Source organism: Musa acuminata, chromosome BXJ1-3, assembly GCF_036884655.1.
Source record: "Musa acuminata AAA Group cultivar baxijiao chromosome BXJ1-3, Cavendish_Baxijiao_AAA, whole genome shotgun sequence".
Taxonomy (NCBI): domain Eukaryota; kingdom Viridiplantae; phylum Streptophyta; class Magnoliopsida; order Zingiberales; family Musaceae; genus Musa; species Musa acuminata.
This window is the reverse complement of record NC_088329.1, coordinates 42,052,084-42,064,951: the sequence shown is the minus strand read 5'-3', so window position 1 is coordinate 42,064,951 and position 12,868 is coordinate 42,052,084. Positions and strand designations below refer to the sequence as shown.

The following is a 12,868-nucleotide window of genomic DNA, read 5'->3' as shown; positions in this document are numbered from 1 at the left end:
GAACTGCAGCACTGTGTTCTTGCTTCAGGCAAGAAACAAATCAACCCGAAAAATAGAGGAAAAAAAACTCCAAAATGCCAAAAGCAATCACTAGGACTTCTCTGACATCTCATGCAAAACAAATTGCTTCTGGCAATCATTTACCCCTCCCCTCCTTTTTCTGAAGCAACAAGCATTAATTAAATAGAGAACTTCAGTTTGGTTTCCTCTTCTTCTCCGTTTGGTTCCTCGGATCGCTGCTGTTGCTGCGACGACAGCTGATACAGCTATTATCCCTACTTTTTACACCACCTGCGGCCTTCACCGTGGCACCCCCTCCTTGGCAAAAACAGCTATTATCCCTGCTCGGAGCAACTGTTGGTTTTAAATCCATACCTACACTGATCTATTACAGAATGTTGACATTATGGGAACGTCACAAGCTAAAAGAGAGAAAAGTGCATGTTCCTGTTAGTTCAAGTAATCCTGTTCTTGATATACATATAATCACAAACGATTTGAATACTTCTACTCTCTCTTTCAATAACACCACCACTTTCTCAAACATGTATTTATAGAACTTATTTTAATTGCTCTCTTCTAAAACCACAGGTCACCAAGTTGTTTTCTGACTGCAGCTTTCACGAAACCAACACATTACTAACAACACAAATATCTCGAAATCGGATCCACCATCAGTATGCTGGAAAATAAATTTTCAACATTGCAAAGTACTAAATGGATAAGTAGAAATATCAACAGCTTTTATCTCACTATATCAACTCGATCTAATAACTGCCTATACAACTTATTTTGGCACTGTAGTGAGGGTGAAAGAATCTATTATCATATTAACTCTATAGATCAGATCGAAAAGTTCATGACTGTTCAATTGTTAAAATAAAAATTTCCACTGGATTGTTGCTATTATACACCAAAAAAATTGCTTGGTTTGGTATTTACATATAGATTTCCAATTTATCCAAGGTAACCTTTTTTTAGAAAAATGTACTGGAAAAATGAAGCAAAATAGACTGCTGAACAGAGATGTGGATGCCAAGCAACAAAGGAGAATATGGAAAGAAAACGAAGGCAGGCAGCAAAAATTAACCATAAAGATCAGAAGAAACACAGGGAAAAGATAAATGATAAACATCCCACTAACTACTGCTAAATTAGGCCTTCGTCTCAATAAGCATCTAATCATATAAGCATCTCTTAATGCAAATGTTATTCAAGAAAACCAAGTAAATCATTATAATAATAAATATTCGGATAACAGCACCCACTAAAATTGGAACATTTAAAATGGATTCAGTCTATCTGATGCCATCATGACATGTGGTTGGAACATTTGCAACATAATCAAATTTTCTTGTAACTTCATCAATACTATCTGACAACCTTGTGAAAACAAATGAAAGATGTTCATAACATGACCACTTTAGCATATGACAGGTAGAAGCTGCAACTTCCAGCTATAACATCAATATATGCTGAATATCACTAAAAACAAGAGGCCAGGCCAACATTCAATAGTAGCATAAAAATGATGATCAAGCAAAAGAATGAGAACAAATCCACCCTACACCTATGATTCAGATTATACTAAATGATGCACTATGATGAAGACAGTTTAAAAGCCTAAAGAACTTCATAAATTGTTGAAGATTTTTCTCTACCTCATGGTTTGACCGCTTTGCACTTCAGCCCCACTAGTTTGGCAGATCTCAGACTGTGCTTTGTTCATATACAATGCTTGGTTCAGGATCTAATGCCATCAGCTTAATATTCACGTGGACAGAATGAAGCTAACCAACATGTCACTCGCATGGACCCAAGTGACAAACATCAATGCAGCATGCTAATGTATCAACCACATGGCACTAGGCAGCACACACAGATCCTAAGGACCCATGTCGTGTTGCATTTGTTGCCTTTATATAACATGTGGCATCTATAAAACACATGAATGCAACATAAGCATCACATAGATACCGAACCAGTGCTAATACATGTAAGATTTTGATGTCTATCAGAGATGGAATTAGATGCCTTCATATAATATGTAACCTCTACATGGACGACATATGATGCCTATGTGAATTTGATAAAGAAAAAACTGTTTCATGGAGGTATTTGCCAAAAAATGAACAAGAAAAACCACGGGGCCTGCCAGGAAAACAACCAAACTACAAGGGAGAAGGCGATATTTCCCCTACTTTTAGGGTGATATACAATTGGAACAGACATTGAGGTTCATCTCACACACAAGAGAGATGAAGAATTAAATTTCAGATTAGATTGTAAGCGCAAAAGAATGACTAGATTTAGTTTATAACATTCTGATCGCACAGAACTACAACAAATATGGAACATGAGTTTAACAATTCCACCTGCTTCTCTAGGAAACAATTCAAGAGAGTTCTATAAACTCCTTAGGCAAATCCATGTCTGGAAAAATAATATTTGGCAGAACTTAAATAAATTTGCAAGAAATGAACTTAAATAATTTTTTTTACTATATGGTCTCAGACCAAGTCCCTCTTTCATCCATAAAAATGTCAGCACAAAATGCCAAGATACTGAATTTTAGAATTTATATCCACAAATAATACATATGATACTACGTACCAGGTGGTATACTGATCTGTACAACGTACATGTTCCAGTGCTGATCCTTGGTTTAAACAATATTGAGATCTCGGTCATAGTGACTATTAGCAATAATCACAAACCAACCGCTAGCAAGACATTAAAGTCTCCTTACATTTATGGTTCACTTAGAATATCTGCACCTCTTGCATATGACATCTTTCGGTACGAATAAGCAGTACATACAAAAGGAGGTGGCTGTGGCATCATTAGAACTACTCAAGCTAAAGACTACTAAAAGGTCTCTCTGCGTGATCGCAGACCACCAAGAAGTTCTTCCTTTCTGGACTTTTCCTTGCTAGTATATTACTGATTTAACTTAGAATATCACCAACAATTATCTCAAGAAGATCACCTTGAAAACAGTCATCAATAGGAAATCATCTTCAAGAAGATGAAGACAATTAAAATGGGTCTTCTTCTTTATAACCGAACTGTGTCAGGATTTCCCTTCTTCATTGCTTTCTTTAAGTTTCTTCCGTCACGATCCACTCAATTCGATTCCACGATGAGAAATCACCAACCTCAACCAACTTCTCACACGTTATCGAAGCAATCTCCATCGTAAGGTTTCGAAAGAAACAAGACAGCAAACCCTTAGATTCCGGTACCAGCCCTAACCCAGAAAATCACCTCGAAAACTGTCATCAGTAGTACATCATCCTCTCTGGTGGTGGAAATTCTAAGAAGATGAAGAAAATCAAAATGGCTCTTCTTCTAAATAGCCAAACCATTTCAAGCTTTCCCTTCTTGATTGCTTTCTTGGATTTTCTTCCATCAAGATCCTTTCAATTCGATTCCACGATAACAAATCACCAACCTCAACCAACTTCTTTCTATCACCGTTATCAAAGCCACTCCATCGTAGGGTTTCGAAAGATCCAAGATAGCAAAAAAACCCTAAGATGCTGGTATCAACGCTAACCCCACCCCAGACGAACTGAAGAAAAGGCATTCCAGATCGTAAAGAAGGAAGAAACAGCGAATGCAAGATAAAAGGATCCAAAGATTACCGCAAAGAAGCGACTACCCTCCTCGTTTCGTCGGCGCCGATCAAGAAGGAGAAGATTTCTTTCCGTCTATTTTAACGACTCCGACGCGATTGGCCTCAGCGCCTTCTCCCCGCGATATATCTACGTTCTATATGCGTGCATCCACGTATTCGGGTAGCATTAGCCGTCTGATTGGGAATGGACGGTCACTTTCACCATCGCAATGGAGGAGCACGGTCGTCTCAGGAGATATGATGAGTCACATGATCGAGTCAAGTCATGTTAGTTAGCATGATTCGTGTGGCCGAACATCCACACGAGTTCACGTACACGTGTACGTTTCCGCGATACAAACACCTCCGTGCACGATTTACCGTATAATCCCACAGACAACAATATATATATATATATATACACCTCAGTAAAAATGAAAATGACAAAGCAACTTTAACATGCGGTCTTTTGCAGAGTGGCTGAGAAATCACATGCTTAGGTTCAGAGGAGATCGTCCTTACATACTGATGCTGCAAACAATTTCCAAGGCTCCATGTCCTGTGACGCTGCGTCTGCTGCTGCAATCTGAGTGTCGCGTTCATGTCCTCCAATTATAATCCTCTCAGAAGACATCACACAGTTGTTCGCATGCTGCAGGCTAGCCAATGTGTTTATTACAACCTGCATCAAAGCTTTCCTTCTTCTTCTTCTTCTTCCTCCTCCATCTCATGCTAACTCAGAAACCAATTACGATACCATAAACAAAAATCATGTTCAACACAGTGGCAATGCTGTTCCACTTGAACATACTAAATCCTGTCACTTGCACCAAAAGCTCAATAGAGTATGTAGCCTTTTAACTGAAAGACACAGCTGGGGATTTTTTTATGTGGACAACTTGTACTTTTTCTAATTCAGATGTTAATGTCTGGTTGAAACACATCAAAATCAGTTTTGATCGCAGACTTGCTGCCACTGGCATATCTGAGATCATAATCTTTTTATAGATATCAATCCGAGATCTTCTTTCGTAGATTATGCCGACCAAAAGTTGGCTCAAAGAATCCAATCACCCTGTTTTCTTGTTTTGCAGTAGTACATGACAAACATCACCGAGACATGCGGCTGATTTCTTGCACAAATGATGTTGCTTTAGTCCATTCTGTCCTCCGAATACAGACTTGAGGAAGTGAGGAGCTAAACATACAAACCATCTTATAGATGATGAGACCATGACCACCAAAAATCCAAGCAGATTGTGGTGATCCAAGGAAAAAACACCCTCACAAATTAAATAATGTCTTCTTCTTCTTCTACTTCTTCGTTATCTACTTCTTCTTGGGATATACAAACTATAAGAATTGTAGGAATAGTCATGCAGTCACAGCAGCCGGCAAAGATGACAGGCGGAGGACCCATTCGTCAAGAATTGCCTTCTCGGACTCCGATGGCCAGAATCGTGGGTCCTGCGATGCTCGCCGGAGTCCACGAAGTTCTTGAGCCGTTGCATGGAGAGGTTGAGTGTGTCCTCCGACATGTTGGCGAAGCAGACGCGGAACCACCCCGGTTCGTCGCAGTGGCACGAAGAGCCCGGCGAGATGTTTAGTCCCACTTGATACACTATCTTCCTCCACAGCTCCATCTCTCCTTTGAAGGTGTCGGACTTGAGCAGGTGTCTCATGTCCACCCAGCAGAACAGACCCGCGTTGCTCTCTAAGCATCTGATCCCGATCCTACGAAGCCCTTGCACGAGCAGGGCGTGCCGTTCTTTAATCCTCCTCCGGTTCTCGAGAATGTACTTCTTGGTGAACTCATCGTCGGAGAGCAACGCTGCGAGGAGGTACTGAGTCTGAGAAGATATCAGACCGAAGCTGGACATCTTCGTAGCGGCAGACACCACCGCGTCGTTGCCTGAGTAGATTGCACCGACGCGGAATCCCGGGAGACCGAGACCCTTGGAGAGGCTACACACGATGTGGACGCGGTGGGCGACGTCGTCCCTGTCCTTGATGGCCTCGGCGATGCTGACGAATTCCGGCGAGTCGAAGCTGGTGCCCGAGTAGATCTCGTCGCTGATGAGATGGATGTCTTTGGCAACGACAAAGTCGATGAGGGTGTCCAGTTCTTGCCGGGTCATGGTTGTGCCCAATGGGTTGGAAGGGTTGGTCACGAGGACTCCCTTCACCCTGAGGCCACGCTTCTGCGCGTGTCGGTGCGCTGCTTCGAGGGCCACTTTGGTGACTCGGAAGCCATTGGAGCTGGAGCAGTGGATGGGAACGATCTCAGCTCCGGTTCGCCATTTGAGGTCCCTGTCGAATCTGTCACACACAAGTTTGAGCAATGCGTGCATGCCAAGAGTAGTAGTAGTAGTCGTCGTCGAGGTTTTGCTGTCGATGCATACCCTGGATAGTATGGAGTGGGCAGAAGGAAAGCTTCTCCGGGCTCGGCAAGGCAGAACATGAGTGTCTCGTTGGCAGAAGTGGCACCAGCAGTCAGGACGAGCTTGCAGGGCTCGAAAGTAACTCTGTTTCCTCGTACTTCTCCCATGAATTTTGCCAATGCCTGCGGAAGTACGCAATGCAGGGATCGATAAGAAATCAAACCATTTCTTCTGATATGATATCCATGATTCATCTGCTTGGGTTTATAGACTTACGCTCTTGAAAGCAGGTAAGCCATGGTAGTCCTGGAACAGAGCAAGCTCCCGGAATATTAATGCGCCGTCTTTCTTGAATCCGGCGGCGTCAGGGTGGGTGTGCAGCCACGACTCGATAAGATCAAAGCAGAGCTGCAAGCATGCATGACGAGATCGTTAAGCATGGGATTAGTTTGTGTATGAGCGCAGAACTTGTTCGAGAGAGAACCAACCTGGTTCTCGGCAAGACCCATCTGAATCATCCCTCCGGGGTTCGTGATTGGATCATAGGGGTTCTTCTCGTACTCCTGCCACCCTAGGAAGTACGAGGAGTCCTGCCCATGAACGTTGCATGCTGCCTTTCTAGAGAGCAGCTTCTGATTCATTGTGGTATACAATGAAGAGAAGATGTACGTACAGAACAAGACAGAGATTCTGCCCAACAGGGATTTCGAACAGAGAGAGAGAGAGAGAGATAGAGAGAGAGAGCAGTGGGGTGATGCATGAATGATGGTAACCAAGCTATTTATAGAGATTTTGTGCCAGATAAAAAAAGGGCCACTTGCTGTGGCAGAGAGATGAATTGTGGATTACACTGTAGGAGATCTGTTGGGACTATGATGTTGGAGAGAGAGAGAGAGAGAGATGTTCATAAACAAGCATTCCTATTTCGAAATCTGTGAAAGGATGTGATGCTCGATGAATTGAATAATGGAGTCTGAGAAGAACGCTAGCTGTAGAGATATGTCCACAAGCGATCGAGGAACGAGTTCATTAGTAGTGCATTCTTCCACCTCTCTGTTCCTCTCATCGATTCATTTACATTAAAATAGCGTTTCCTGCAAGCTCCAGTCGTCACCAACACACAGTTGGTGACAGCGGGGATGATCACCTCAAGAACAAGTATGGTGGTGCTGCAGCAGCGTATCAGGAAATTGGAGCCACTCAATCCTCTGTAAGATTTCTGGTCACTCCAATCCATCTCTGTGATAACGGAAGCATTCTGAAGCTGTTTTATGATCTTGACAGAAAGGTGTGCACTCCGACACGCTCGGGTTCCTTTCAAATCAATCTGCTGCAGCAATACGATGAACAGCTATATCAGACATTCTCACGACCCATTTCCCTTTCAGGTTTCTCGCGCACCACACGCCGAGCAGCAACGAAACCGGCGACCGCCGCATGTTTCGCCTCCCTGGTTTGGTGGTGTATGACTTCTGGTGACATGAGTAATCTCTTCCACTATTCAATTCATCGACAAAGCTTTGACCTGATGTTATCAAGGAAACCGGTGTCACACGCTTGCATTGCACATCCCTGAGTCAAACAGAGGAGGAGGCAGAAGGAGGAGTTGTGTTTGGCCTGGCAAAACAGATATAAATATAAAGAAGGCTGACTTTTCTACCTGCGTCAGCCATGGAGAGATCTTCCCATGCAGCTTCCTCTCAGCTTAGTCTTAAGTCTTCTTCGTCACCTTCCACCAGTCGGCCTTTTTTATAGGTTTGGAGTACCTTTCTGCATTAACTCAGAGCCAAGAGGACACTTTAGCTCACAGCCAGGAGGACTGAAACAAGGATACTTTTGAAGAGAAAGTTGACTTTAACACTTATTATTCTACCAACTCAGCAAGACATGAGCTTCTACTACTATTATTCAAGTACCTACTCAGTATGTAACAAGGAAGACTACTGCAGAGACTAGGAAGGCATGTTGAGCTTGATTTAATGAATGCATAATGGAACTACTAACCTGTGGGATTTTGCTGCTGAAGAACAAGTCAACAGTGTTTTGCTTTCTTTGCTGCATGAACAAAGGCCAAGGATGTCTACAGCATTGCTGGCTCACGGCAAGGCTCAGAATCTGCACACTTGAAATCATAGCGGCCCTGGTTGTCATGTTGCTCTCACCATCCTTTTTTAGGCCATGACATTGCTTACTCTTCTTCCAATTCCTTTGACACACATCAATTTTTTTCCTTGCCAGGTGATCATCCATGTAGGGGAGACTTCTTTCCTTCATCAACTACAACGACAACAACAACGACATACAACTACTTAGCAGTCCAGTGTAGCAATGACGGATACATTTAGCAACTACATATCGGCTTCTTGTCCAAGTGAGTACAGCAATACAATTAAAGCACTTCTATTTACAACCTAAAACCATGAATCAGAATTGTCCCTTGTCTTGTGATTTTTGTTCATGTAGGCCCATATGAGCTTCAACTTGTTTGACATGAGGAGCATATGATGTTGTCCCTTGATTATTCAAACCCTTGGTCCTGTTCATAACTTTATGTTGACATGGAAAGGCTGTTACATGCTGCAAACAACTTCAAGAAGAAGCTTTCTTCACCTTGTTGATACATATTGAAGTATTACATTCTGCAAACAGCTCCAAGAAGAAGTTTTCTTCACCTTGTTGATACACATTGAACCCTCAGACACTTGTATTCACCAATGCCATTTCAGTTTGTATCTAACTTCGGTCTCTCAACCTTAATCAAACTCGAAAATCCATGAAGTCAAAACCAAGGATCTAAGGTTATTGACCCCAATACTTTCCTGGCAAAGCTCCAATTTCACCTGCCATAATTTCATCCAGACAAGAAAGGGCTCGAATCACAGGCTAACCCTGGGAATATAATATAACAATGAAAAGTTTGCTTATAGTATTGAAGTCAATGAACTATATTATCCATGGATTTGCTTCCGATGAAATCAAATCAAATTTGGTTTATCTCCAGCTAGCCTATAGTCACTATACTAAAAAGACAGACATACCACTTGAAACCAGTAGTTTAAGTCTTCCATTACATTCAGGTTACCTTAAGAAATTTTGAGTTTGATAAAGTTCCAGCTTGCATTATTAGCTCCAAGTTGGATCTTCGGGATCCAGTTCCACATCTCATCCACAAAGTTTAATCCACATGATGTTTAATGGCCAAACTCTTCCAATTTGGAGAATTTGACCAAACACTGATACATCTTGTACACATACAGCACAATTTATACCTTTACAAGGTACAGGAGAAGCCGAATAATGGTATCATATTCCTGGAACTTTCAGTAAATATTTCCTTTACCAAATATGAAATTATCCTGCATCCCATCTCCTAACCTTTCCTCTCCAACTGAAAACCACAGCCAAGAATAAACTGAACAGGTTAAAGATATAACACAAGCCATGAAAGATCTATAAAGCCACCACATTTTCTCAAAGATGTCAGTTTCTTATCTTCCAACTCTGCCACTAAAATGTTCTATCATTAACTAACTTGCTCTAAAAGTGTCGATAAATGATTCGGACAACTTGATAAGTACAATGAAACATTTATTGAAACCAACCAAAAGTGTGCAGTGTTAAGACTAATACCAAGTAAGGTTCCTTATTCTGGATTCAACCCTGAAAGTATGTGGGTTTGGTGAGGTCATGTTATCAAGGCGAGTTTACTGGGCTGACACCTTACTATTTACAACATCAATAGAACTGGTTGGTTGGTTCAGGACCTTCAGGTTGACCTGATAGTGCATGTATGTTTAAAACACACATAGACACTTGATTCTAAGATCCATAAGAAAACAAATTTATTAAACAATTCCTTGCAAAAAATGCAATATTAAATGATTCACTAAAAAAGTAAATTGTTACATCCTTGACGTGGGATCCCATGAAACAAGAATCACAATCAATCCATATCGAAAGTTAAGATGAAAAGCAAAGTATGAATAGCTCCCATGAAAATTGTACCTATTACTTCTCAAAACTTCTGAATTTTTTAATTGTAGAATTTTTCACTTGAGGATCCTGAATTCATAATGAACGAAGAGGATGATGATGTAAACATCATAAGCCTTGCTAAGCTCATGCACCGAAGAACAGTTCCTGAACATTTGCACCTCTCAGCCTAGTCATTCCATTCGTTCACAGGATTTGGACAATTTGATGAAGCAAAGATGCAAATTACTGTGAAAAGCTCTCTTGCAGGAGATTGTGGCACTTGTGCAGCCAATACCCTTCATAAAAACATTCATAATGGTATGTTCTTCAGTTGTTAATCCAAACCACCACTTGAAAACCAAGAAATAGGTCAGGTCTTCATATTGTAATGTTGCTCTATTCATCCAAAACATGATACAATGACCAACAACAGCCAGCTGGCAGATAACAACACTATCTGGAATAGCAATATTACTAAATACTTGGTAAAGTACTTGCCACAAGGAGGAACTGAAAAAATCCATCCTCCAGAGATGCAGGAGACGATGCACAGAGCATGCCAATATCATCGCAGCAGGAGAGGCCTACATAGGAATTGGAACCAGGAGGGTAGCTGGGGATGGGGCTAGAAAAAGACATTGGTATCATGAAATCAAAAAAAGAGAGAAGGCCTGCAATTAAATTAAGGCAGCCTTACGAAATCTCTATAATTGAGATTCTCACATTAAGGTGTATAGGACTCTTCAGTGTCGGGATCTAATTGACCAGAAGGGCCCCGACCCTGACGGTGACTAAATCGCTGCCTGCGACTCTTTTCCTCTTTCCTCTTCCTCTGTGCCTTAGCCTTAGCCTTTGCCTTCTCTTCAAGGTCTCTCACCCCTCGCCTTTTGTACTTTTTGAAAGTAATGTGCCTCTCCTCTGCCATTTTCCTCACCTTCTCAGTTATTTCTACTGCAATTTGCCGGTTGTACAGCTTCTTCAACCCCTTCATGAGTTTCGCAAATGTGTCAGGCTGAGGCATTAGCCCAGAGTCGAGCATATCCAAACAATAAGAGCATGCCTCTTTGACATGCTTCTTTGAGAACAAAGCATGAATCCATATAGTCCAAGCATACACATTTAGATCACAACCATTGTTCACGATGCAACCCCAAACCTCCTTTGCCAATTCAAGCTTCTCAGCTCTCAGTAGCGCATTCAGTAGGTCCTTCAAAATGCCATACTGTGGGGCGGTCAAGAGGCCTCGTCCCACCATATCTTTGAAGTATGTACATGCCTCGACCAATGAACCATGCTCGACAAACCCATGCACCATGATCACAAAAGTATCAAGGCCTGGACTAATCCCACTTGCTTCCATCTCATTCCAGATAGCAACGGCTTGTTTCAACTCCCCGAGCTTGCAGACCAATCTGATAACTATGTTATAGATGCCAAGATCAGGAAGACAGCCAGCATTGGACATTCTACTCATGAGCTCCAAGCACTCCTCCAATCGATCCTTCTTCTCATAAGCTGCAAAGATGTGAAAGTAAGCACTCGAATCAGGCCTCAATCCTTGCTCCGCCATTTTGTCAAGGAACTCATATCCTCTGTCAATCTTCCCTGACCTACAAAACCCACTAATGAGAGTGGCATACGTCACGGCATCCGCTGCACAATTATTACGCCTCATTTCCACAAACAGCCACATAGCCTCATCCATTCTGTCCCTCGAGCAAAGTGCCTGGATCAGGGTGGTGTATGAAACCACGTTAGGCTTGCATCCCCTCCGCCCCATCTCTTTTAGGAGCTCATACCCATCCTCCATCTTCCCGGCAGCAGCAAAGCCACCCAGCAAAGTGTTAAAAACAACCACATCAGGCTCAAAGCCAGCATTTTTCATCTGAACCAACACAAATTTAGCCTCCATGAGCTTCCCCAGCTTGCACCAGCCGTAAAGAAGCGAGGTGAAGTGCTTCAGGTTCGGGGGATACTTCTCCTTCAAGTCCTGGAAGAGAGAAGCTGCCTCCTTTACACTACCATTCTTGCAGAGAGCGTCCAAAAGGCAGCCAAAGACATGTTCGTCGGCCTCACAGCCATAGTTGGGCATTTCATCGAGCACCTCGACGGCCTTGGCGACCATACGGGCGGCGGCGAACCGCCGGATAAGGCCGACGAAGAGGTCGGGGGTGAGGAGGTCAGGGGTCTCGCGGCGGATCTCATCGACGAGAGCCCAGGCGGCGCCGAAATGACGCATCTTGGAGAGGACGCGGACCATGGCGCGGCGGGCGGCAGGGGACGGGGGATGGTCGGGGCAGCGGGAGGCCCAGGAGAAGAAGCGGAAGGAGAGGGCGCCGGCGTCGCCGCAGCGGCCGATGACGCGCTCGAGGAGGCCAGGGCGGAGGGAGACGCCGGAGTCGCGAAGGGCGAGGTCGAGCTTGGGGGGGCGCGAGTGGAACTTGCGGAGGATGCGGTAGATCCTCTCGACGTCGGCGGAGAACTCGTCAGCGGCGGAGGTGGTGACGGTACGGCAAGGAGTATGGCTGAAGGGAGATCCAGTTACGGGGATGGCGGAGGAGAGGGATCGGAGGACGACCAATCTTCTCCAACAGCAATAGGAGGAGACCTTCTGCATTGCTTTGTTCCCCCACGCCACGCCCGCAGAGCGGCACATTCCAAGTGTCCGTAAAAAAGGCTTAGCAATCTCTTTTATTGCATCCACTCTAATCAACCACTTAATTTCTTTTTGCAACATATCACAATCTTTAATAAATAAATAAATAAAAAGAAAAGGAAGAAAATTAGGATCTCAACAGATGTAAGACTATTATTTCACGGTAACTTACCACATCGATATCCGATCAAACGGATCCCGTCGACATAATCGAGTTAGCTCTTCCTCTCACTCGAC

At 43.2% G+C, this 12,868-nt stretch overlaps 2 protein-coding genes and 1 long non-coding RNA gene across 3 annotated transcripts; all 3 read right to left on the bottom strand.

The window, feature by feature from the left end:
* Positions 1-75: 75 nt before the first annotated feature.
* On the bottom strand, positions 76-3,809 carry LOC135631966 (uncharacterized). The gene is made up of 2 exons (XR_010494561.1): positions 3,648-3,809; positions 76-3,574 (listed from the first exon to the last, which is right to left on the bottom strand). It is a non-coding gene; the product is annotated as an uncharacterized LOC135631966 (long non-coding RNA).
* A 907-nt stretch (positions 3,810-4,716) lies between these two features.
* Positions 4,717-6,732, bottom strand: LOC135631942 (1-aminocyclopropane-1-carboxylate synthase 3-like). The gene is made up of 4 exons (XM_065140113.1): positions 6,489-6,732; positions 6,277-6,408; positions 6,022-6,182; positions 4,717-5,938 (listed from the first exon to the last, which is right to left on the bottom strand). Exons 1-4 carry the CDS (start codon positions 6,639-6,641, stop codon positions 5,002-5,004), a joined length of 1,383 nt encoding a protein of 460 aa, XP_064996185.1. The 5' UTR covers positions 6,642-6,732; the 3' UTR covers positions 4,717-5,001.
* A 3,624-nt stretch (positions 6,733-10,356) lies between these two features.
* LOC135631927 (pentatricopeptide repeat-containing protein At3g49730-like) lies at positions 10,357-12,838 on the bottom strand. The gene has a single exon (XM_065140078.1). The coding sequence runs from the start codon at positions 12,710-12,712 to the stop codon at positions 10,700-10,702; it is 2,013 nt and encodes a 670-aa protein (XP_064996150.1). The 5' UTR covers positions 12,713-12,838; the 3' UTR covers positions 10,357-10,699.
* Between the last annotated feature and the right edge of the window lie 30 nt (positions 12,839-12,868).

Excerpts from the sequence above, each read along its gene's own strand:
- LOC135631942 (XM_065140113.1), bottom strand. The coding sequence starts at position 6,641 with ATGAATCAGAAGCTGCTCTCTAGAAAGGCAGCATGCAACGTTCATGGG. Across the intron at positions 6,409-6,488 it reads TGGGTCTTGCCGAGAACCAG|CTCTGCTTTGATCTTATCGA; the intron begins GTTGGTTCTCTC and ends GCATGCTTGCAG. Across the intron at positions 5,939-6,021 it reads CCCACTCCATACTATCCAGG|ATTCGACAGGGACCTCAAAT; the intron begins GTATGCATCGAC and ends TGTGTGTGACAG.
- LOC135631927 (XM_065140078.1), bottom strand. The coding sequence starts at position 12,712 with ATGTTGCAAAAAGAAATTAAGTGGTTGATTAGAGTGGATGCAATAAAA.